The sequence below is a fragment of the Centropristis striata genome, chromosome 18 (assembly GCF_030273125.1).
Source record: "Centropristis striata isolate RG_2023a ecotype Rhode Island chromosome 18, C.striata_1.0, whole genome shotgun sequence".
Taxonomy (NCBI): Eukaryota; Metazoa; Chordata; class Actinopteri; order Perciformes; family Serranidae; genus Centropristis; species Centropristis striata.
In genome coordinates, this window is record NC_081534.1 from 36322620 (window position 1) to 36346855 (window position 24236).

The following is a 24236-nucleotide window of genomic DNA, read 5'->3' on the forward strand; positions in this document are numbered from 1 at the left end:
TTCTGTGATAAAGTGTTACAAAGGAGCTAAACAAGGGGCTGATTGAAATACTTTATACAATGAGAACAAGAATTAGCTAAACACCTAATAAAGGAGTGGAACAAGGAAATAAAAACACTCCTGATGGGCTGACATCTCCCACATGTTGGACTGGTTTTTCACGTCACTATGATGTTTTATTTTTAGACTTGGACTGTGAAGTTGTGAGGGTGTGATGGCGTCCTCAGCTCAGACGCTCACAGACACCAGGACTGATGAGGAAGAAACGAGCAGCTTCTTCTCTCCCACAGTTTCCTCCACACATGAAGGTGGAAAATGTCAGGTAGGAAGTTAAATTACAATGGTTTTAGATTGATTTTCATGTATTTCTGCAGTGATTCTCATGTTTATTTATAACTATTTACATTTTAATCTGATCTTTCATCATCAGTAAAGAAAGTAGAGAATGTCCAAACCTGTCGGACAGAGAAGTTAAAACATTTTAACTGTTGTAAACAACATCTGACACGCACTTCTGTCCAATTCTCTGTCAAATGGTAAAACTTCATTTTAGTTATAATAACATTACACACAGTTGAATGGAACATTGAACATCTGAATTATTCAGTTTGATGATGATCTGTTTGTGATGAAATACTTGGATATGACACAGTTTTCACTTTCTTGTCTATAGATGTATTGTTGTTCGATATTTGTTTATTTGTCATTGTTTGTTTCATTGTTCTGAGTGAATATGTTGTAAACTTTTACAAGCTGCTGCTCAGAAAGTGGTATCTAATAATTTACATTCTGGTGCAGAGCATTCAGATGGTTCCTATGTTGCTCTCATCCTTGTAGAAAACATTTTCATACAAAATAGTTAATTTCTAAAGAAATACATAAACATTGTTGGGGTTTACTCTGCCTCAACCCAGAGCACCATTTATAGTGGTGTCACTGTTCAAAAGTGTGTTAAGATGGCTATCCAAGTTATTCATCATTTTGAAAAATAATTATTCATTATACTCAATAATATAACTTGATTTAGTCACCTCAAGTCAAGTTACCTCTGGATGGCACAGCACTCTGGAAAAAAGTAATGAGTAATGACAGCAAAGTTAACTGAATCAGTCTCATAAAATTATTAAATTAGCACTGTTGTTGTTAAATGTTGAGGCTAAGGTCTTCTCATGTAGGTGAAGCTGTGAGGGCTCCTGGGGGACGGAGTTCAAAGAACAAAAGAGACTCAGCTGCTATTTTAAGAGGCCGACAAATTAAAAACAATTTTCCGTTAAACTCAATCAAGGATGCACAAATGAAAAGAAACTGTCTGTTTTATACCGGTGGTCCCAACAATGGTTAGTTGGCATCACCCAGTGGACGGATCATGGAACTACACCCTCTGCAGTGATGTCTGTGACTGGGTTTCTGTGATGAAGTGTTACACAGGAAAGGCAGGTCACTCTCTTCAGTAGGGCAGCAACGAATAAATAGTTTCATTACCAATTAATCTGCCAGTATCTTTCAACATAAAAGCCTCACAAGGGACAGACAGAAAAACTACATGCAACACGTCTGCAGCATGTTATTGTTGTTCCTGAATAAATAATGTAAAAATGAATAACATGCATTTCCAGATTATTAATCTTATGATGAATATATTGTCAGTAAAAGTCAGTTCGGTTTGTCAAAGTCCATCTGATATTTTTAAACCTTTTTGTGTTTGAGAACACAAACATAGTCAGAAAATAGTCAGGTTTAAAGCAGCATTCTGTAAAATCTGTGTTTTAAAAAAATATATATTTTAACAATTTAAGCAATAAGTTATCACAATTATGAGCTAGCAATTATTTTTCTGTTGATCGATGATTCCAGTAATGTTGCAGCTCTGATCTAACAAAAGTAGAAAACTGAAGATATTTTGCTTAAAACTAATAAACTTATCTTCATCATAACTTAATCTGTATTTTTAAAGTGACTATTTATTTTTGGCATCTTTTGGATCTTTGCAGGGAGAAAAAATGGTGACACCTCGAGGGGTCCTCTTAGGAATTTTAAAAGGTTTGGGAGCTGAGGACTTTAAAGAATTTAAGTGGTTCCTGCAGCAGCAGGGGGAGCTAGAAGGGCTCCCAGAAATCCCAAAGAGTCAACTGGAGGATGCAGACCGCATGGAAACCGTGGATGAGATGTTTCAGACCTACAGTATAAACACGATGCAAGTGACCAGAACAGTTTTAGAGAAGATAAATCAGAATGAACTAGTGAAGAAATTATCAAACACCTCCTTCAAAGCTGAAGGTAAGTCAAAATCATTATTCATTATAAAAATGGATGTAACAAAGATTCAATTCAATTCAAATTCAAAGAACTTTTTTTTCCGTTAGAAACTTCACATGTGGAGGAGCAGCAGGGTGTGTCTATACCCAACAATACATACAATAAACAAACACACATACACATGCACCCACACACACACACACACACACACACACACACACCATCAGCCCACACTAGACATATGGCAGATAATAAAGTCTTTGCTGAGCCTAGTGAATAAATAAGTTATTAATACCTCCATAGTGGAGGGGCAATAAATAATAGTTAAAAAGATAAAGAGTCCAGGTGTTAAAAGAGAGAGGAGACGGTTCATAAAAGGGGTTTCAGCCATTCAGAAGTCTTCTGGATGGCTGGACAAAGCTTGACAGGCTCTATTGGTCCTTAGTGGAGGTGCTCTGTATCTGTGGCCTGAGGCTGAGAGCCAATACTGGTTGTGGAGAGTGTGTGTGATGTCCAAAGTGATTTGTGTTGCTTTTTGCTTCGTCCTTTTGTTGTATATGCTGATGAGTGATTCCTGCTGTTGTCCAATTATTTTGCTGCTCAGTTTGATGATTGTGTTTAGTGGGTTCCTATGGATGTTGGACAGCGCTCCAAACCAGGAAGTGATGTTGAAGGTGATTATGGATTCAATGAAACATCTGTAGAACGCTGTCAGGACGGATTGGTGGACCTGGAGTTTGTGGAGTTTGTGAAGGAAAAACAGACGCTGCTGGCACTTGGAGTGGATGGTGTCGGTATTTGTTGTGAAGTTGAGTTTGTGGTGGATTATTGTCCCAAGATATGTGTATGTGTCAACCCTCTCTATGGGCTGGTTGTTGACAGTCAGAGTGGGGAAGGTGGAGGGGCCTTTCTCAACTCTATTATTAGTTCTTTTCTTTTGGTGATATTGAGATCAAGGCAGTTCCGACTGCACCAGTCTGAAAAAGTGTCCAGCTCAGACTGTAACTGATCTGATGAGTTGGTGGAGTCCATGATGACAGTGTCGTCAGAGTACCTGATGTATGTAATGTCTGGGTTTGTGCTTCTGCAGTCGTTGGTGTATAGAGTGTAAAGAAGTGGTGAGATGACAGAGCCCTGTGGAGCACCTGTAGAGATCCTTCTGGATGAGCTGAGCCCTGTGGAGCACCTGTAGAGATCCTCCTGGAGGAGCTGAGGTGGCCGTTAACTCTCACTCTCTGGTGTCTGTCTGTTAGGAATGAGAGCACCCAGAGTATGAGGTGGGGTTGACCTCCATCTGGATAAGATGTTGTCCCATTAGATGGGGTTGCACAGTATTAAAGGTGCTTGAGAAGTCTATGAACACCAGCCGTAGAAATGACTTGGGCTTCTCCAGGTGGGTGAAGGCTCCATGCAGCAGCGTCAGCGTGGCGTCGTCGACCCCTCTGTGACGTTTGTACGCAAACTGAAGCGGGTCAACGTACTTACTGACCACTGCCTGTAGTTGTGTGAGCATTAGCCTCTCAAAGCCTTTCATGACCAGGATGTTAAGGCCACAGGTCGGTATCATTGTCACAGGTGGGGTTACTCTTTCTATGCACAGGGCATATGATGGAAGACTTCCAGACTGAGGGGAGTGTTCAGACAGTGAGCGGTTAAAGAGGTGGCAGTAAACAGCAGCAAGCTGCTCGCTGCAGGCCTCCAGCAGGCGCCGACAGATCTGGTCTGGCCCTGGTGGTTTATTTGGCCTCGTCCTTCTCAACACCAGCTCAACCTCCGCCTGCTGCAGCTCCCGATTTACATAGCCTGGCATCCTAGCAGTGAGCTTCTCCGTTAGTTTCTCCCTCTCCTGCGAGTAGTCCAATTTCTCAAACCTGCAGTAGAACTGGTTAAGGTTCTCTGCCATGTCAATGCAGTCTTTTTCCCTGGTGGTGGGTAGAGCAGAGTTGTTTTTTGGGAGGCCAGCTAGGGTTTTGACACCTTGCCAGGCATCTCTTGGCTTACCCTCCAGGAAGAGTTTCTCAATTCTCTCCTTATATTCCCTCTTTGCTGCTTTTAATTGTTTATTCAGTTTATTTTGAATGAGTTTGGACTCAATTTTATTTCCAGAGTAGAATGCAATTTTCTTTTCATTCAGGGTTGATTTCAGGGCTTTAGTTATCCAAGGCTTGTTAGAAAATACCTTAACAGTTTTAGTAGGGACAACCATCGCCTCACAGAAAGTTATGTAGTCAGTTACCACATCTGCAGCCTCCTCTAGGCTGTTGCCCTGCGTTAGCTCCTCCCACTCAGTGCACTCGAAGCAGAGTTTCAAATGCAGCATTATCCCACTTTTTCACCTGCTTCTTTAGAACACCCTCCCTTTGCAGCTTGGTGCGATAAGCGGGGATAAGATGGACAACGTTATGGTCCGCAGTGCTGAGAGGAGGTTTTTTACATGCCTTATATGCGTTTTTTACATTACCATAACAGAGGTCGATTGTTTTATCGCCTCTGGTAGTGCATTTAACATATTGTTGGTAGGTGGGAAGTATTTTATTCAGTCTACAGGCATTAAAATCCCCAAGGATAAGAACAGGCGAGTCAGGGGATACACATTCAATTTTGTGGACACACGCAGCTATGGTCTCAGACAGTGTGATGTTGCCTGAGGGCGGGATGTAAACAAGCAGTAGGGACAACTGACTAAACTCACGGGGTAAATATTTTGGTCTAAATGACACGGCAAGCAGGTCCAAGTCAGGTGTACAGCAAGAGTCCTTCACAACAGCAGTTCTGCTCCATTCCTGATTCACATAGACACACAGCCCGCCACCATGACTTTTCAGGCTACTCACCGTGTTCCGGTCCAGTCTGAGCGGAGTGCCGAATCCGTCCATAGACAGCTCTGAGTCCACAATGTTATTATCCAACCAGGTTTCGGTGAGGCAGATCAGGTTCGCCTGACTGTGCGCCCATTGGCAAGTTATGTTCGCATGTAGTTCATCTAACTTATTCCATAATGAACGAACATTGGCAAGTACGATGGAGGGGAGCGGTGGACATTTCAATGTAGCGGTGAGTCTTTTCAGCCTCTGCCGAACTCCTCCTCTCATTCCCCGCTTCCTTCTCGAAGCATCTCACCGGCGATCGTGGTTGGGGCTATATCGTCTCAGTTCTGCCCAGTTTTCCAGATTCGGGGCTGAATAATCCACATTCCGTAGTAGCAGCAGATCATCTCGGGAGTACTGCAGAATTCCAATTCCGAGCCTCCCACAAGCCACAAGTGATCTCGCTATCCAAAGTAGCAGCAGCAACAGTAGTAGACACTTCCTCATCTTGAATTTTGTAAAGTTCAGGCACGCTGGAAACTCTTTGATCAACCCGGTCATCTAAGTAGGCATACGGTGTACCATTCAATCACTTCAGCCAACTAGACACGGGAGTAAAACTTAGACAAACAAACAAAATGCACGACAGGAAGCACGAGAGACACTCTCCAGTTGTCGCCATTACAGCACCATCAGTCGTAGATTACAGAGACGTCAACAAACATGAGGTGTGTAGTTAATGTCTCTCCGATCTACAAATATAGACACATTTGTTGTGTTGCATTTTGGATTATAGAACAAGCAACAAAAAATACAACCAGCAGAGAAAGAAAATTAAATTCTCCCAGAGAACAAAAATGATGAACCAAAGTCAGACAATCCTGTTTTTGGTTGCTTCGGCACACACTGAAGTCTGTACGTTTGTTTGGACAATATTACTTCCCTCGACTGGACTCGATCTGGACTGGTCTCTGGAGACCACCTTTTCAGAACCTATTGTAGTTATGAATCAAGCTGAACAGATTTCATACATGAAGAAATCTGAACAAGTTCATGACTCACAATCACTGTAACAACCCCTCATTGTTTTCATTATTCTCTTAATTCAGAGATTCTTGCTGAGTGCCAGAGAAAACTCAAATCCAAATTACAAGAGAAGTTCCAGTCTGTGTTTGAGGGGATCATTAAAGAAGGAAATCAGATCCTTCTGAATCAGATCTACACAGAGATCTACATCTTAAAGGGAGAAACTGCAGAGGTCAACATGGAGCATGAGGTCAGACAGATTGAAACAGCATCCAGGAAACCAGACAGACCAGAAACAAGAATCAGACAAGAAGACATCTTTAAAGCCCCACCTGGAAGAGCTAAACCAATCAGAACAGTGCTGACAAAGGGAGTGGCTGGCATTGGGAAAACAGTCTTAACACAGAAGTTCACTCTGGACTGGGCTGAAGACAAAACCAACCAGGACATCGACTTCACATTTCCATTCACTTTCAGAGAGCTGAATGGGCTGAAAGAGAAAAAGTTCAGCTTGGTGGAACTTATTCATCACTTCTTTACTGAAACCAAAGAAGCAGGAATCTGCAGGTTTGAAGAGTTCCACGTTGTGTTGATCTTTGACGGTCTGGATGAGTGTCGACTTCCTCTGGACTTCAACAACACTGAGACCCTGACTGATGTCACAGAGTCCACCTCAGTGGATGTGCTGCTGACAAACCTCATCAGGGGGAAACTGCTTCCCTCTGCTCGCCTCTGGATAACCACACGACCTGCAGCAGCCAATCAGATCCCTACTGACTGTGTTAGCATGGAGACAGAGGTCAGAGGGTTCACTAACCCACAGAAGGAGGACTACTTCAGGAAGAGATTCCCAGATGAGGAGCAGGCCGGCAGAATCATCTCCCACATCAAGACATCACGAAGCCTCCACATCATGTGCCACATCCCAATCTTCTGCTGGATCTCTGCTGGAGTTCTGGAGGATCTGTTGGAAACCATAGAGGGAGGAGAGCTGCCCAAGACCCTGACTGAGATGTACATCCACTTCCTGGTGGTTCAGTCCAAACGGACAAACGTCAAGTATCATGAGAAATCTGAGACAGATCCACACTGGAGTCCAGAGAGCAGGAAGATGGTTGAGTCTCTGGGAAAACTAGCTTTTGATCAGCTGCAGAAAGGAAACCTGATCTTTTATGACTCAGACCTGACAGAGTGTGGCATCGATATCACAGCAGCCTCAAAGTACTCAGGAGTGTTCACACAGGTCTTTAGAGAGGAGAGAGGACTGTACAAGAACAGGGTGTTCTGCTTTGTCCATCTGAGTGTTCAGGAGTTTCTGGCTGCTCTTCATGTCCATCTGACCTTCAAGTCTGGAGTCAATCTGATGGCAAAAGCAAGATGGTGGTCCAAAGTCTTTAGAGACAAACCAAAACCAAAACATCTCTACCAGGGTGCTGTGGACAAGGCCTTAAAGAGTCCAAATGGACACCTGGACTTGTTCCTCCGCTTCCTCCTGGGTCTTTCTCTGGAGACCAATCAGAACCTCCTACGAGGTCTGCTGACACAGACAGGAAGTAGCTCAGAGACCAATCAGGAAACAGTCCAGTACATCAAGAAGAAGCTCAGGAAGAATCTGTCTGCAGAGAGAAGCATCAACCTGTTCCACTGTCTGAATGAACTGAATGATCGTTCTCTAGTCGAAGAGATCCAACAGTCCCTGAGATCAGGAAGTCTCTCCACAGATAAACTATCTCCTGCTCAGTGGTCAGCTCTGGTCTTCATCTTACTGTCATCAGAAACAGATCTGGACGTGTTTGACCTGAAGAAATACTCTGCTTCAGAGGAGGCTCTTCTGAGGCTGCTGCCAGTGGTCAAAGCCTCCAACAAAGCTCTGTGAGTGGATATATGAACAACATGAAACATGATTTCTGTAATTCAAGACAAATAAAACATTTTACTGATGTTCATCTCTTTTCCTCTCAAGGTTAACTGGCTGTAACCTCTCAGAGAGAAGCTGTGAAGCTCTGTCCTCAGTCCTCAGCTCCCAGTCCTCTAGTCTGAGAGACCTGGATCTGAGTAACAATGAACTGGAGGATTCAGGAGTGAAGCTTCTGTCTGCTGGACTTCAGAGTCCACTATGTGGACTGAAAACCCTCAGGTCAGTATTCATTAACATTCACAGTTGATATTTTAAATCCTTTAAGTTCAATTTAAATTTAGCTCCATGTTCGTGAAGATGGGCAACTTCTGTAGAATTTTCCTACTGAGATATTTTTCTTAAACCCTCTTTTCATGTTATTTCCTTAATTCCAGTCTGTCAGGCTGTCTGATCTCAGTGGAAGGCTGTTCTTCTCTGGCCTCAGCTCTGAGCTCCAACCCCTCCCATCTGAGAGAGCTGGACCTGAGCTACAATCATCCAGGAGACTCAGGAGTGAAGCTGCTGGAGGATCCACGCTGCGGACTGGACACTCTCAGGTATGGACAGAAAGACAGACACTCTGAGGTATGGACAGACAGACAGACAGAGAGACAGACACTCTCAGGTATGGACACAGTACAGTAAGGACAAACAAAACAATTGGCAGAAAATAAAATGTCATGCAGTAGTTTTACCTTAAACTTCTTCATTTCAATACTAAATTTAGAATAAAAAAAATCTTAATCACAAGGAAACACAGTTAGCAGTAAACATTAAAACATCATTATGATTGTAATGAAATATATAAAAAAGCTGTTCTATTGTATAGATATTGTTTGGTCCGAGGGTATTCCTTCACTGTTTGGGTTCCTGGTACAGCTACCACTGTAGTTCAACTTTATTTCTCATATGCATCATAACAGAGAAGCAGTCTCATTAACTCATGAACCCTCTGATCCACAAAACCCCTGGCAGCTTTGACAAGCCAAGATACCCCAAATAATTTCCAGAAACTGTAAAAACAGCAATATTAGTCAGATTCCCAGGTTTCCTATGGTCCTTGAATGAATCATGTGTGATGAACTCTTCTGTCAGAAACAGATAACAAACAGAAACCTTTAAGTTATTCTCTGCTAACTTTAAAAGTGTTGCTGTAATGTTCACCTGGAAATAAAATACTTTTATATCTAGAATCCTCAAGTGAAGTCAGTTTTTTATCAAAACCAAAGTTAATGGAGTTGATGGCGTGCTAGGGTAGACGTGCAGAGGAGAGCTCCCGAGCAAAGTGTTTTATTTCTACATTTACACCTGTAAAGTGCCATAACCTTACACCAACGACATCCCTCTGCTGAACTCACATTTGTGATGTCGGACAAAGGCAGAAAAGACAAGACTTCGACCAAAAGCATCAAGACATCACTTTTGCCGATTCAGACAACATTGAAAGCTGTTAAACTCCAAGTTGAGTCGTACAAAGTCCATTTTAATGAAGTGGAGGACACACTCACAGACCACCATGAACGGATTCCCGGGATGGAAACCTCCATGGCGGAGCTGAAGGCAAATGTGCGGGATCTCACAAAGGAAAACAGCGGTTTAAGGGACATGTTGGACCGGTATGAAAATACGCAGAGGTGTTTCAATCTCAGGGTCCTCGGGGTTGTGGAGGACAGCGAGCAGGGACAATGACCACTGAAGTTCAGTTACCAGTCTCATGTTGCTTTCATGGCGACCGATTGCTATGGTAACCAAACACTGTAAGTGCCTTCACTGTAAAATCTAATTAGTTGACCTTACTTAAAAAAAGTATGCAACCCCGTTGCCTCAAAAAAATTAAGCAAAGTAATCTTAAGATTAGTGAGTTAGGAAAACTTGTTTACTTTAAGTGTACAGTACTAAATCAAGTAGTACAACTAAAATAAAAAAATTAAGTTCATGTAACTTAATAGCCATGCTTAGTGTTAACTTATTTTTTTCATTTTGTGTGGACTGCGTGATACAAATTTAACCCCACTTAGAATTGCTAAATACCTACAACTTACTACTCACTCATTTTTCAAGTTCACTTAAATGAAACAAACCAATTTCGTTGAATGGGTTTGATATTGTTATTACTTTTGATTCCAATTCTCCAATATAAAATTGTGTCTTATTACTCATGTAATAACCTTACAATAATCAATAAAATTACTGTTCTCCATCCTCTTGTCAAATGTAATGTATTTTAAAGCTACCAGTAATTGTAAAATTGCTCATAATGTGATCTATGTCTTTTAGGTTATTGTAATAACAAAATGCAATGAATATATTATTCAGCCTCAAGTGTTCTGTCCCAAGTATCACTTTCTTGTACATTCAAGTACAAAACAGCAGCTAAACAACAAACTTGTGGTTTGATTTGACTGTAGAACATGACATGGACAAGGCAAAAATAAAACCACATTTTTGTGAGCTAATTCTATGCATTTAACAGTCTCACAATATTAAACAAGTAAACACCTGATAACTACAGGACTTCAGTGCATGCAAAATCATTGCATTTCTGATCAAAACTGAAAGTACAACAAATTATTTTGTGTCCCAAAGCGAGCATCAGTCCAAGGTTTAAACCAACACAAAGAAAAACATCACCCCTTGGGTTTTGTATTTGTACTACATTATAACTATTAAGTTTTCCCAAAACACAAATGTTAACAGGTTAACCTCTGTTCTTCAGAGTTAACAGTTTTGGTGGAAGGTTTTTCTTTCCCAGTCCAAGCATCACAGTCTGAATGAAGTTCAGTGTATTTGCCATGCATTTTGGGTAATCCAAATGCAAAGCATATGTAAGCCCAAATAACAGACAAACTGCCTGAGGCAAGTTTGTAATGTGATCCATGACAATACCTCCCTCCAGAATGATGGCAGTGGAGATGGGCTGGAGGTCCACTGAACTTGGACCCTCGTGAGGACTGTCTTCACTGACAACTGTCAGCACACCAACAGTGATGCATTCTAGAGCCTCGTCTCTCGATGTATCCTACAAAGACACACAAACATTCTTCAGCATATCAAAATGCTCTTCTAAAACATTCATTTTTAGTGTTGAAAGCATTTGCTAGACATGAAAAAATATGGTTTTAAATATGTGTTCACACTGAATTGTTGCAATATAGCCAACAAAATTAATTTGGTATGGTTCAACTAAAGCTGTGGTCCACAAGGTCCATATATTCATGAACAGTGACACTGACTTTTCAACCAAAACTCCGCTCCTTAGATTTAAAATGAATGTTTATGTGGCAAATTTCATTTTTATTTACTGGCTGTTTAAATACCTCTCAGATTAGCTGTGGAGGAATTGCTATACAAAATACATCAATCACTGTACAAAATGTATATTGTACATTGTGCAGATAGAATTACATCTTCCATGTCAGCACAGATATAGTTCTGTTTTAATGCAGACCAAACTTTTTCTAATGCGCAAGTACTTACAGAGCATGTCTTGAAGAATTCACTGGAGTTGTCACCAAGTAAAATGGGAATGCCTTTGAGGACAACAGAGCGAAGTACGGTCACGTCTGGTGTCTAATAATACACGGAGAGAGAAAAGACCAATTAAGTAATTTGCAAGGCACAAGCACAAGTCAGACAGGAAATAGAATAGGTTGGTCTGGATCATTTCATTTAGAAGTTGTTTGATGAAGTATCATACAGATCAAAACCAAAATTAATCTACTTACCATCCAGCTCATGTGCTGCATCAGCTCACTGAGTTTCTGGCCAACAGTTCCCTTTTTTGTTTTGAAAAGCTCGATGAAACGTGGGGTGTACTGTTTTAAGCAGTAATGCTTAAGTAAGTAGGCCCTCTTTTCAGCACACGTCCACTGCATAGGAAGTTTTTGTCTTCTCGAAAAATCTGAAAAGAAAGAAAAGATAATTTTAGCATCAAGCCCAGCAAAATAGAAAGAAACAAACAAAACACTAACATGCAGTATCAGACTTGAAATACCAGAGCTAAAGAAAAAATCCTTGCAAAAACCTATCTAATTATAAGCTCTTAATCATTTAACTTCTTTAAGAGAAGAACAGCTACCAAATGAACACAGCAGTACAAAAGGTAAATGGTAAATGACTCACTTATGTGGCTAGACATCAAGGGAACTGTAGTCCTGGGTATGATGGACTGTAAGTCTAACCCACAGTATCTATAGACACAGTCCAGAAATACTAATTACATCAAATATTTGAAATTCACAATGCACAAAAAATTATTCTGTATGATGAAATATACTATGAATGAATGAATGATGAATTAATTTTAACACTCATGAGATAGATTTATTTAGATTTGATTGAATTGATTTGCTTTTGTTCTAATCCAATTGCTCTGATGTAAGCATAACTTTTACTTTAGCATGCAATGTGTAGACAGTTATTAGGTGAAAATACCTTTTATTGCTGGGATTATGGAATGTGTGGATTGATGACCATCTGCCTGAGCCTGGAAGGGGGACAGTTAGACAAAAGACAAATTAATACAACAATTTAACACAACCAAAGCTCACCACAACTCATAAACATCTTGTGTCCAGTACAAGTGAAAAGTGTAACATAGGCCTATTACCCACAAAGACAGTATTGTAATGTACATATTCTAGACAACATGACCGCCGGGATCAGTCTGTCATCGTGAGCCAGTACTCGATAAGTTACTGGCCTCCGGCAGCGGATGTGCGCATGCACGTGACGAGCACGCCCGCGACCGTTACACTAAAGTTTCTACTCAACTTTAACGTGACAAAAGTCTTTAATGTTACCTATTTTCAACACCGAGGAAGAAAATAATAAAGTATTTACCAAGTTTCATCTAAATTTAGCCACGTTATGTCCATAATATAGTTCAGCTAGCGTTAGCCGACATTACTACACACATCATTACTAGCCATTTCTAGCAAGCACGAAAAATATGGCGCTTACTTACATAAACAAAACGGTCTAAACAAGGGTAAAATCTTACTCACCACATGAGTGTGCCAAGCACAAGAACGCTGAAAATATTAATCACGAGTGCCGTTGCAGCAATTAGGTCCAGGTCAATAAGGTCGAGCTTCACCTCGTCCGTTGCGGGCATGTTGTTGACGTGTACCGACAAGTGTAGAGAGGAAGGATCTGCGCATGCCCACAGGTCGAAAAAACAGCGGGCAAAGTTTTCAAATCCATAAATGAAGCAAAAGTACTAATACCACTCCGTGAAACTACTCTGTTACAATACAAGTACAGGTCCTGCAGTGAAAATTTAAATTAAGTAAAAACATATAACCACAAGAAGAAATACTTAAAATATTAAAAGTAAAAGTAGCATACTCAATGGAGGAAAATAGCTCTTGTGATTATTATTATATATCACATATGTATTATTACATATGCAGTGATGTAAAAAGTACAATATTTCCCTCTGAAATGTAGTGGAGTAAAAGTAGAAATTAATATGAAAATTTAAAAAACTCGAGTAAAATACTTAAAGTACTTTGTACTTAAGTGCAGTATTGAGTAAATGTACTTAGCTACATTCCAACACAGAAAAAAAGCACAATTATTAAGAACATACTTTTTCTAAATGAATCCAGCTCAAGTAGACTGAGTTGGTGAGATTTTTCAACCGCAAATTACAAGTAACTTACTAAAAGCGAGTGTTAATAGTAATTTGAAAGAAACTGATTTAAGTCAATTTGCTATTTTTAATTAAATACCATATTTGCATTTACAGTGTTGGAGCCTTGCTCTTTGGATTGTGTTTCCCTACAGGTATGGCACCATAATACACAGGAATAATTAGGGCCATGGGGCACTAACGTATACTGTGGATTTTTTCTTCTTCCTCTTCCGGACACAATTTTATCCCGCTACAAATTATATATCAAAACGTGCGGTTTGATCAGGATCAGTGTGCTATTACTTTTCTCTACGGAATACAAATTTTTCGCGACGTAATTCGCAAGAAACTGCCCAAAATTTTGCACTGAAATGAATGGGACGGCTAAAAAAAAAATTGAGCGAAAAAGAACAATAATTGGAGATTTTCAAACGTCTACTTCTCCGGCATAATTTCACCTAGAGACTCCATTTAAACTTTAAACAGTAGACACAAGTCTTGTGTATCGGTGTATTAATCCACGTTTCAATTGGTCATATAGTTTTTTATCAATCCCTGTTCAATTCTGAGATTATAATGGGTGTGTATTGCATGGAATGTTAGTGTCACAGTGTATGACATCATCGCCAGAGTGTAGAGGGAGAGTAAAAATTGTTGAAAAATAAATTTGTAAACTGCGCTCCAGGTCGCAAATTCCACTCTACAGAAATAATTTCTACATAGAAACGTAGGAAAATTAGTCTTCTCACTCACAATCCTCTGGTAAAGCTGTCAGAGTTATAGTTTGGGCGTAGGACGCACAGATGATCCACCAACACGCACCAACAGCCTCATTGGCTCCCATATTAAAAACACAGGAAGATTTCTGTAGAAAAGCATATTTAACCGTTTTTCAGATCGCTCTTACAAAGCTATTTCTTCATTTTTCTTCACAAAGTGAAGTCGCTCAAAGTGAAGTCGGATCAATGATAGGTATTATGGTTTTGCCAAAAATGCTTTCTGTTCGAGGCCAGAAATTCCAGTCTGTCCACCACTGGCTGCTGTCACTGTTCCGGAACATTCTACAGCTGCAGTTAATTCTGTTGATTGCTCTGCTCTGATTGCCTTTGATCCTTTGATGTGATCACAGTTACAGATACACGCACGCACACACATACACATGCGCGCGTAAGCGTGCACACTCCTCCAGATACACATGATTCACACACACACACACACACACACACACACAGGTAACTTTATGTGATTTTAGTTACACACACACACACACACACACACACACACACACATGTGCGTGTAAGCGTGCACACTCCTCCAGATATGAGGGGTATTTTATGCCAGCACACTATACTTAAACACCTTAAACGCGCCGCCTGTGCCAGCATAAAGTCTGATGAATAGGCGTGCGTACAGACACGTGTATTGCAAGTACACCAGATAATAAAGGGTGACGGGTGAAAAGTGTCATGCCACGAGCGAACGTAGCGGACGCCTTTGTGCACGCTCGTCTCAATGTACAAATTGAGAGAGAGAGAGAGAGAGAGAGAGATTTCGTTATCAAGAAAATAAAAACAGGCCTGAAAATAATAGAAATACCCTGACAGCTCTGTTGGGGCTTGGAGTTCATTTATAAGTTCTGCTTTCTTATAAACAATACCATATGAAGCTGAGACTCTGTGTAACAGCTGAACTGTTGTAGATATGCTGCAGAACATATAAAATGAATAACTGTCAGGTCCTGATGATCCAGTGGACCTCGTGGGTAAATGCGGACAGCCTCTTCCTCAGTTTGTTCCTGAGCAATGGTCCAGTCCTGATATACTGTTATAGGCGTACACGCGTTACAGGCGTTAACGCGTGTGTGTTATTGTCCACATGCACGTGTAGACTTGAAACAGCCTAAACTTTCACGTCGTCTCTCTTGGTAATACATGAACTGCTTTAATTATGAAGCGAAGCAGCTGTTAAACTCAAAATGTGTCATCATAAAGTAAATAATTATTTGTACATTGAGACGAGCGTGCACACAGGCGTCCGCTACGTTCGCTCGTGGCACGAATGACTCATCGCTATTTGATTTCCACAAACACTACAGTGAGTCTGTAGCTCATGTAGAATTGTACTTAACAGTCACGCGGGTCTTCATGTCACGTATTCGAGGCGTAGTTCACCCGTCACACAGCCGTCACGTAGGCGTATGCGCAACAACGCGCGTGCAGCGTCTGCGTGACGCCTACGTGATGCTCGTCTGTCCATTGAAAGTGAATAGAATTTACACACGCACGTTAGAGGTTTGATGTCATCGCATAGGCGCTGTACACACGTTTTAGTATAGTGTGCTGGCATAAAATACCCCTCATACTCCAGATACACATGCTTCAAAAACACACACACACGTAACTTTATGCGATTTTCCTTACACACACACACAAATGCGCGCGTAAGCGCGCACACTCCTCCAGATACACATCTTTCATACACACGCACATTTTGAGGTTAAAGGTCATAGGTTGCTGTATAAATAAATACTTGAAGAGGGATGCTTGTTATAGCTGTGCTCCTTGTTTATAATATAGTATCATAACATTACTAGTATTAATTGTTTGAAATCGCGAAATTTCCTAGTTAGGTTTTATTATGCATTGGCTATTTTTAGTTCATTACATTTGACTCAATAATTCCAGATTTTAATTTCATTTTATCTCATGTGGACTTTGTCCCTATCTCAGAACTGATTTATCTACAACCAATGTGTATAGCGTGTTTACTAAATGGGACACTCCCTGCCAATGTGTCTTTATTTGTGTTTTACCTCATTCTTTATTCTGAAGAGGCAGTATAATGCACAACTTTATTCTGGTTTAATATATTATTGGCCATTTATCTTTAATTTCATTATATTTTACTCCGAGGCTTATTGGGTGTTCTCGATTGAATTGCTATTTTGATAATGTGACCAGTTATTTCTTATAAATGCCTTAGATAATCTTTAGTTGGTCTCTGTTCAATAGTTGCTCTGGCATTGTTGTAGCCTCATATTGAACTGGCTGATTAATCAAGACTTAAGGAGAAAGGGACAAAATTAACCTGGTTATTGGTATGATCAGAGATATGAGAAGATCTGTTAGATACATTTTCCCTCTGAAGCCCATCTCCAACGTCATTTCATTTTATTGTCATTATATTGATCTATTTCCATTCTTTATTCTTTCTTTTTAGGTGTATGTTCATATCATGATATTTTTTTATACATCCATGGTTTATATTGATTGTGGCGTTGTGTTAAGAATTAATGGTTGGAGAGCTCTCCCAGGGAGAAGAGACAACTCAAGGATAGTAACAAGGAAGTTAAGTGTTTATCACAGGGGGGCGGGGGGTATTCACACGGACATCTTGTATTTTTCATTTAATATCAGATTACAGTATATTTTACAGGTTACCAAGATGACTAACTACACTATACTATCCCTCAATGTTAGAGGGTTAAATTCACCATTTAAGTGAACAAAAGTCTTAGAATTCCTGAGAAAGAAAAATGTTGATGTGTGCGAGACACATTTAAAACCGGTCGGTGTTCGGCGTATGCAGAACAAACAGGACAAAAGAGTGGCATCCTCGGCCGATGGTTCTAAAACCAAAGGGGTTATGATCTGGTAATTAAGAAAATTAGTTCTTAACAATTCAGGGAGATAATCGTACTGCAGGGTTTCTATTCAGGGGTAAAAAAAAATAGCCTTCACAAGTATTTACGCCCCCAAGACCTTCGACCCACCTCATTTTCCTTGGTCGACCAAAGAGCTGCTGAGTCTCTCTAATTATTAACTTGTTCTAGGATCGGATATGAACATGTTTTTTTAATTGCAATTCAAATAGGTCTATTCCATCCATTACCATGCACAAGCTTTATCCTCCGAAGCTTGAAAGAACTTTGTTAAGGATATAAATCTGGTTGATATTTGGAGGGTTCAGAACCCTACAGGTAGATATTTCACATATTTTTCCCCACATCATAAAATGTTCTTGAGAAAAGATTACATTTTGTCTACACCAGACTTGATTCTGATCATAGACAAGGTGGTTTTCTTACCTCATAATATCTCTGACCATAATGCAATAATAACCTCATTTGATTTAGGTTTTTAAAGGTAATCCCTCCAGATGGAGGTTTAATACAACCCTTTGGAGAAACGAAAAATACCTTGCACAAGTTAAACCCAGACTAGAATATTTATTAATATTAACAAAGATTCAGTTTCAGATAAAGCAATAGAATGGTCAGCAATCAAAGGCTTTCTTATCTTTTCAGTATATGTTGCGGTTCTAGACAGGGGTGCCCAGCATCTCCCTCCATCTTTAACCCTAGGGAGTCTAAGCCAATTTTTCCTGTCTATTTCCGCCTGTTTTTTGGTTGTTGTGAAATGCATGTATTTCTTCAAACCTTTGATGCAGAATAAATTAATATACACCATTTTTTCAGGACTACCAGTGCTACCAGAATATATGGCTTCTGTCATATGTCACATGAATGTGCAAAAAGTTATATAACCCTGAAGACAAAGGAACAAATAGAGCGGAAATTTAATTTTACAGAAATATAGTAAAACCACACACAATAACATAAATGCAGTGGTCTTTTTCAACTGAATGTTATATTTTTAGGTCTTGAGGATGGGGAGAGGGGGAAAACAAATAAACACTCTACATTGTAAAAAAAAAAAATATATTTACAAATAAGTTGAGACGTTTTTCTCAAGAATAGCTCAACTGTGCCACACTTCAAAGCAATTCCTTCAAAGTGTACTAGTGTTTTAGTGACATTTTGCAAAGCAAAACTAACTGTTGTTACCTATTTTACTGTAACAAATCAACTTTCTTGCAAAACAATGAGATCGCATCCATCCCGTCTCTGTGCGTCTCCATCCAGGCTAAGCGTCACACAGACAAACGTACGATGTCACTTCCTGTTTATTTCTTCTTCTCTTGTCTTATTATTCTAAACGCTACACAAACAGCACAGCTTTATGATAGTAGAATGGGATCAACGGCTTATTTATGGCGCAGGGCGTCTGTGCATCAGAGTGTGCCGGGGGGCCCTCTTTGATTGGTCATTCTCCATCAGATGCACTGCTGGGACATCCTGTGGAATAATTATTCATCTATTTTGAATAAAGTTGAGGATGACCTTGTGAGATGGGCGACACTCCCTTCGTCAATTGTAGAGAAATATTCTTCCATGTATACATTTATTAGCTCTATGCTCCCATTACCAACCACAGCAGGGTATTGGGGGAAACTTGAATCAAAGCTTAAAAAGTTAATTTTGAATGGGAAGAAACAGCAGATCAAATGTTCAACATTTTAACCAGATAAATTGCAGGATGGATGGGCTTGCTCAAATTTCAAGTTGTACTACGTTCCTTAAAATACTGGTTTGATGATGAATTAGTTTCTCCTTAGAAGACACTAGAACAGGAGCTGGTTCATCCCCTGAGACTTCAGGATGTGGCTTTCTCTGGACTCAAACATAAGAAGTGTTATTCAGAATTTGGACCAATAGTATCATATACAATACAAACTGTGATGAATCTAGAGAAATATGTGGGGATCAAATCAAAATGGCATAAACACTCCCCTATTTGGCATAATACACATTTATTGACAGGTGATGAACCATTCATGTGGTTGTTGGGAGATATCTTAGGTCAAAACTAAATTCAAGATTTTCCTGATCTGATGTCCCAGTTTGGTATCCCAAGAAATTCACAGTTCCTCTACTTTAGGGTAAGGTTAGCACTTCATTCACTCTAGGTTCCCTGGGGTCTGAATTGAGGACTCACCCTATAGTATCTCTCATGGTAATGATGCCCCAAAAGAAAACAGTCTCCTTTATTTATAGCAATCTCATTTCATACACCTCTACAGAATTACCCAGTTATAGATCATGGGAGGCAGATGTACCTCTAGGAACAGAGACCATTGATTGGTAGTTGGTGTGGAAAAATGTATTTGGGTCTTCTGGAAACCCAAATCACCAGTTGATCTATTACAAAATCCGCCACAGGACTTATTTAACACCACGTAAAAGGCATCTGTTGGGTTTAGCGCCCAATCCCTTCTGTACATTCTCTAGTCAGGGCATTATATTATATTATTATTATTATTATTATTATTATAGTATCATATTATATTATTATATTATTGGTGCATGTCTTATGGGAGTGTCCTGATGTACAAATATTTGGGGTTAAAGTTGTGGATAAGGTGTGTGATCTGGTGGAGAGGAAGCTCCCACTGGAACCTGCACTTCTTCTCTTAAATGATTACTCCAGGCTCAAGATCGCTGAGATAGAACGTAAACTCTGGTTGTGCACCCCTAGGTACATTTTTTGCACATTTCCATTTTAGATGCTCAATAATTTTGCCTGTGTTAATGCTAGTGGGACAAAATTTTGCAAGGATATCATTTTTCTATCAACTTTTAAAATTTCGACCTTGGATCAATTGATAGGGCGACATTTCACTGAGTAAAAAAAATAGTTCCACGTAGCACCCTTAGGACACCACCATTGTTGCACCATCGACTCCCTTTCAAACATACATTTTTGATTCTAGTCTAATTTGAGCATAAAATTATGTTTTACAAATGAATATCTTTTCAATCTAATACAGTACCTATTAGATCAAAGAAGCACTCTGCTACAGAAGCAGCTTTAGTTTGTGATTTCAGTGCAGCATGTTTACTCAGGTGCTGTTGCTGCAAACCTATAGGTGCATGTAGCTTGCTCTAGCTTGCTGTAGCTTGGCCTGTCATGTCTTCAGCTAAAATGAAGAGAGTCTTTTCTCTGGAGGAGGCTCTGACTGCTGTCCTGCAGTCCTCTGAGGATGTGGGGGAGATGTCCAGCAGGACTGACACAGGCAGTGAGGCATTGAACAAGATGGGTCTTCCAGCTCAAGGGAAGACATGGAGGAGGAGGAGGCTCCAACCCCTGAAGAGACTGTAGTTGTGTGTCGTTCATGAATGTTTTGTTCACGTTGAACTAATCTTTTATATGACTGGAGTAATGAGCAGTCTCAGTGAGTGATTCGGTCATGATCACGCAGTACGTTCCCACGTTACGTGGCTGCTGCATCAGCTCAGTCAGGACAGGAAACAGAAGTGATTAGTTCACGACTCAACTATGTGTCTTCAAGTTTGAGTCTCTCATTCATTTGTGCCGTGACAGCTGTAGAGGCTCAGCCACATGGCTGTGGGATGAGCAGTAAGCACAGAGGTTCGTTCACCGTCGGTGATTCATACCGATCGCTCTTCTGCTCTTTTGTCACGTGACAGCTACCGAGTCACTGTAGAGGATCTAAATGATTTGTTCACAATACATAACAATGCTGATCAGCATCCCAGTGGTCCCAGTACTGTACAGTCCCTGGTTTCCACATGGTTTGAATTGGTTGTGACATTTGTGTATTATACTTTGTCAACTGAAACAAACCGTGTTGCCTTCAGTGTTTGAGAACTGTGCTCTTTTCTTACATACACGAGTTAAAATGAACGAAATGAAAAAAGATAAGTTCAATTTACAGTCAGAGAGTCAGTGATCCGAGCCCAGCCCATCAGAGAGACAAGATGGCTGCCATCTGAGGTCTCGCCTGCCCCCCTCCTTTTCAATCCCAATCCCTAGTTGCCTCAATGATGCCTGAAGACACAACATACCACGTACACCAGCAGCAGCCACACTGATGACACAGGTCCAAGACACAGAGCAAAAGACCCCACACTGGGTCCAGACCGCTGGTCCTGACCACTGGGTCCAGACCACTGGTCCAGACAGCTGGGTCCAGACCGCTGGTCCAGACCACTGGGTCCAGACCACTGGGTCCAGACCACTGGTCCAGACCGCTGGTCCTGACTGCTGGGTCCAGATCTTTTGCTGTTGTTTGCAAAATGTGCCTTGCTTGCGCCTCTTCAAGGGCCCGCTACTGGCAAAAGAAGCCAAGTAAACATGAAAATGATCTGCAGCTCCACTGACTGAACTCTCTCACTGACACACATGTGCAACATGTGGGATAACATTCCTAAAAGGGCATTAAAGGGTTAAAATTCTTACATGTACATTTTATAGTTATGATCAGGACTGTTGGTCAAAAGATTTGATGCATTGAAAGTGAAAAATTAAATTAAAAATTATATATATCTTTATAGCACTTTTTAAGAGTGTGGGGTATGAGTAAAATGTGGGGTATTTTTTTATAAACTCATACTGCTCAAAAATTAATAATGCATTTAAATCAATGTTGTTGTTAATTGTTGATGTATCCAAGGGTCTAATAACACCCTCAAAAAAATCCAGTTTGCACTTAAAATATTTCATAATTTTTAAAACATGTGGATTCACGATTCACATTTGTAAAAGGGCATTAAAGGGTTAAAATGATTTAAGAAATGCATGTAAATGTGATAGTTATGATCAGGACTGAAGTTGGTCAAAAGATTTAATGCATTGAAAGTGGAAAAAATATTCATATATAATATATTTATATCACTTTTTAGGAAGTGAAGATTTTTGCACCAAGGGTAAAACATTAACATTTTCTGAATGGGTGCACAAGGGTTAATGTTGAATGTAATTATTAAAATGAATGTAATTATTGTAATGTTGCAAACTGAATAAATCAATAAAAAGTAGATAACATAAAACCAAAATCAGTGATTAATGTCAAGATGTTCCCACTCTGTACATCTTCCAACACTTCCTCTCATCAGACGCTCAGATTCAAACATGAATGACACAATACAAACTGAATGTGATGGTGAAACTGATCTGAGAACAGTCTGTAAACTGTTCAGCTGTTCATGTGTGAATGCAGGACAGACTGTTGATTTTAAGGGACCAGATTTCACATTGTGTTTTATTATGAGGGAGGACAGTTCAGTGGTGACTGAGCTCTTAATATTTATACATCACATTATCTTTTTGAAGAGTTTCAGCCTGTTTCTCTGTCACACTGACAAACTGAGGAGCTCTGCTTCATGTTGAACAGCAGTTAGGACTCATGTTGGATAGAAAATCATTGTGACTGTGTTTCTTCCTCCAGGGTGGACCATGGTGGAGAGCACAGGTTAACACCTGGTCCGAGGAAGTGTAAGTGTGGATTACATTTGACTAATGAAGACAAAACAGCTTTAAATACAAAGTTAATAGTTGTGATATTTATTCATTAAAACATGACTGACAACATGTGTCATCATTAAACTTTATAGAAATGAACAACATCAGGACACAAAGAAAGAATAAACCCTTCAGATGTGTCTGATGATAAACTGCTGCTGTGTTGTGTCTTTTTCTCTCCATCAGATTTCTGTCAACTCACACTGGACACAAACACAGTAAACAGAAGACTCAAACTGTCTGAAAACAACAGGAAGGTGACACGTGTTGGAGAGTATCAGTCATATCCTGATCATCCAGAGAGATTTAACTACTGTCCTCAGCTGCTGTGTAGAGATGGTCTGACTGGTCGCTGTTACTGGGAGGTCGAGTGGAGAGGAAGAGTTCATGTAGCAGTGAGTTACAGAGGAATCAGCAGGAAAGGAGACAGTAAGGACTGTGCGTTTGGATTCAATGATCAGTCCTGGAGTCTGAGCTGCTCTGATAATGGTTACTCTGTCTGTCACAATAAGAGAGTATTCCACTCCTCCTCCTCCTCCTCCTCCTCTGGTAGAATAGGAGTGTATGTGGACTGTCCTGCTGGCTCTCTGTCCTTCTACAGAGTCTCCTCTGACTCACTGATCCACCTCCACACCTTCAACACCACATTCACTGAACCTCTTTATCCTGGGTTTAGGTTGTCCTATTATTCCTCAGTGTCTCTGTGTGGTCTGTAGGACGGAGACGACTTCCTGTCCTGTGGTCTGAATGTTGGATGAAGCTTCACTTTGTTTAACATTTGATTCTCTGATTGTTTCTTTAATGTCTCAAATGTTTTCTTCTTATAAACGGTGAAATGATCTCAGGGCTGAACTCTGATTTTCTCTTGAATCCAGTTTTTTATGGAGCAGCGTCTTGTAGCTGCTAATGTCTGTCGTGATTGATCTCAATAAAGGTTTAAAGACTCACGAGAACAGCAGCTTCTAACAAATGTAAATCTGATTCTGTTTTAAAGAGGAATAAAGACATTACCTTCACAATCCAGACTCATTTTCTCATGTTCAAAACCAGATGTAGTCTCATATTTATCTTCAGGATTTTCTGATTTATGAAATGATGAAAGTAAAAACTTTGAATCAAATTAGTCAAAAAAATAATAATAACAGTAAAATGTTTTCTAATGTTCAGATTTATGTCCTGGAAATATATGCTTATTATTAATTTGCATAAATTTAAGTTCACACCTCATTTGCATATTCAAACATCACATTTCTGAAAACTTTAAAGTAAAAAAATAATTGTTTAAATGTCAGTAATCAGCTGGATGGGGACAGCAGCAGCCAAAACCAATAATAATAATAATAATAATAATAAATATCTTAATTCTTAATAATAAGAATCTTTGCGCATTTAAATAAAAAAATATATATATATTTCAAATGTTTGCATTAATTTATTGATGATACTAC

General features: G+C 39.9%; 1 protein-coding gene across 1 annotated transcript; it reads left to right on the forward strand.

Annotated features, from left to right (window-relative positions):
- The first annotated feature begins 214 nt into the window (after positions 1 to 214).
- LOC131990775 (NACHT, LRR and PYD domains-containing protein 3-like) lies at positions 215 to 23798 on the forward strand. The gene is made up of 7 exons (XM_059355890.1): positions 215 to 322; positions 1992 to 2277; positions 6173 to 7961; positions 8053 to 8226; positions 8382 to 8543; positions 22715 to 22761; positions 22975 to 23798. Exons 1-7 carry the CDS (start codon positions 215 to 217, stop codon positions 23502 to 23504), a joined length of 3096 nt encoding a protein of 1031 aa, XP_059211873.1. The 3' UTR covers positions 23505 to 23798.
- Positions 23799 to 24236: the final 438 nt, after the last annotated feature.

Coding starts and splice junctions, on each gene's coding strand:
- LOC131990775 (XM_059355890.1), top strand. CDS start 215: ATGGCGTCCTCAGCTCAGACGCTCACAGACACCAGGACTGATGAGGAA. Junction 8,227..8,381: donor TGTGGACTGAAAACCCTCAG/GTCAGTATTCAT, acceptor CCTTAATTCCAG/TCTGTCAGGCTGTCTGATCT. Junction 8,544..22,714: donor TGCGGACTGGACACTCTCAG/GTATGGACAGAA, acceptor TTCTTCCTCCAG/GGTGGACCATGGTGGAGAGC.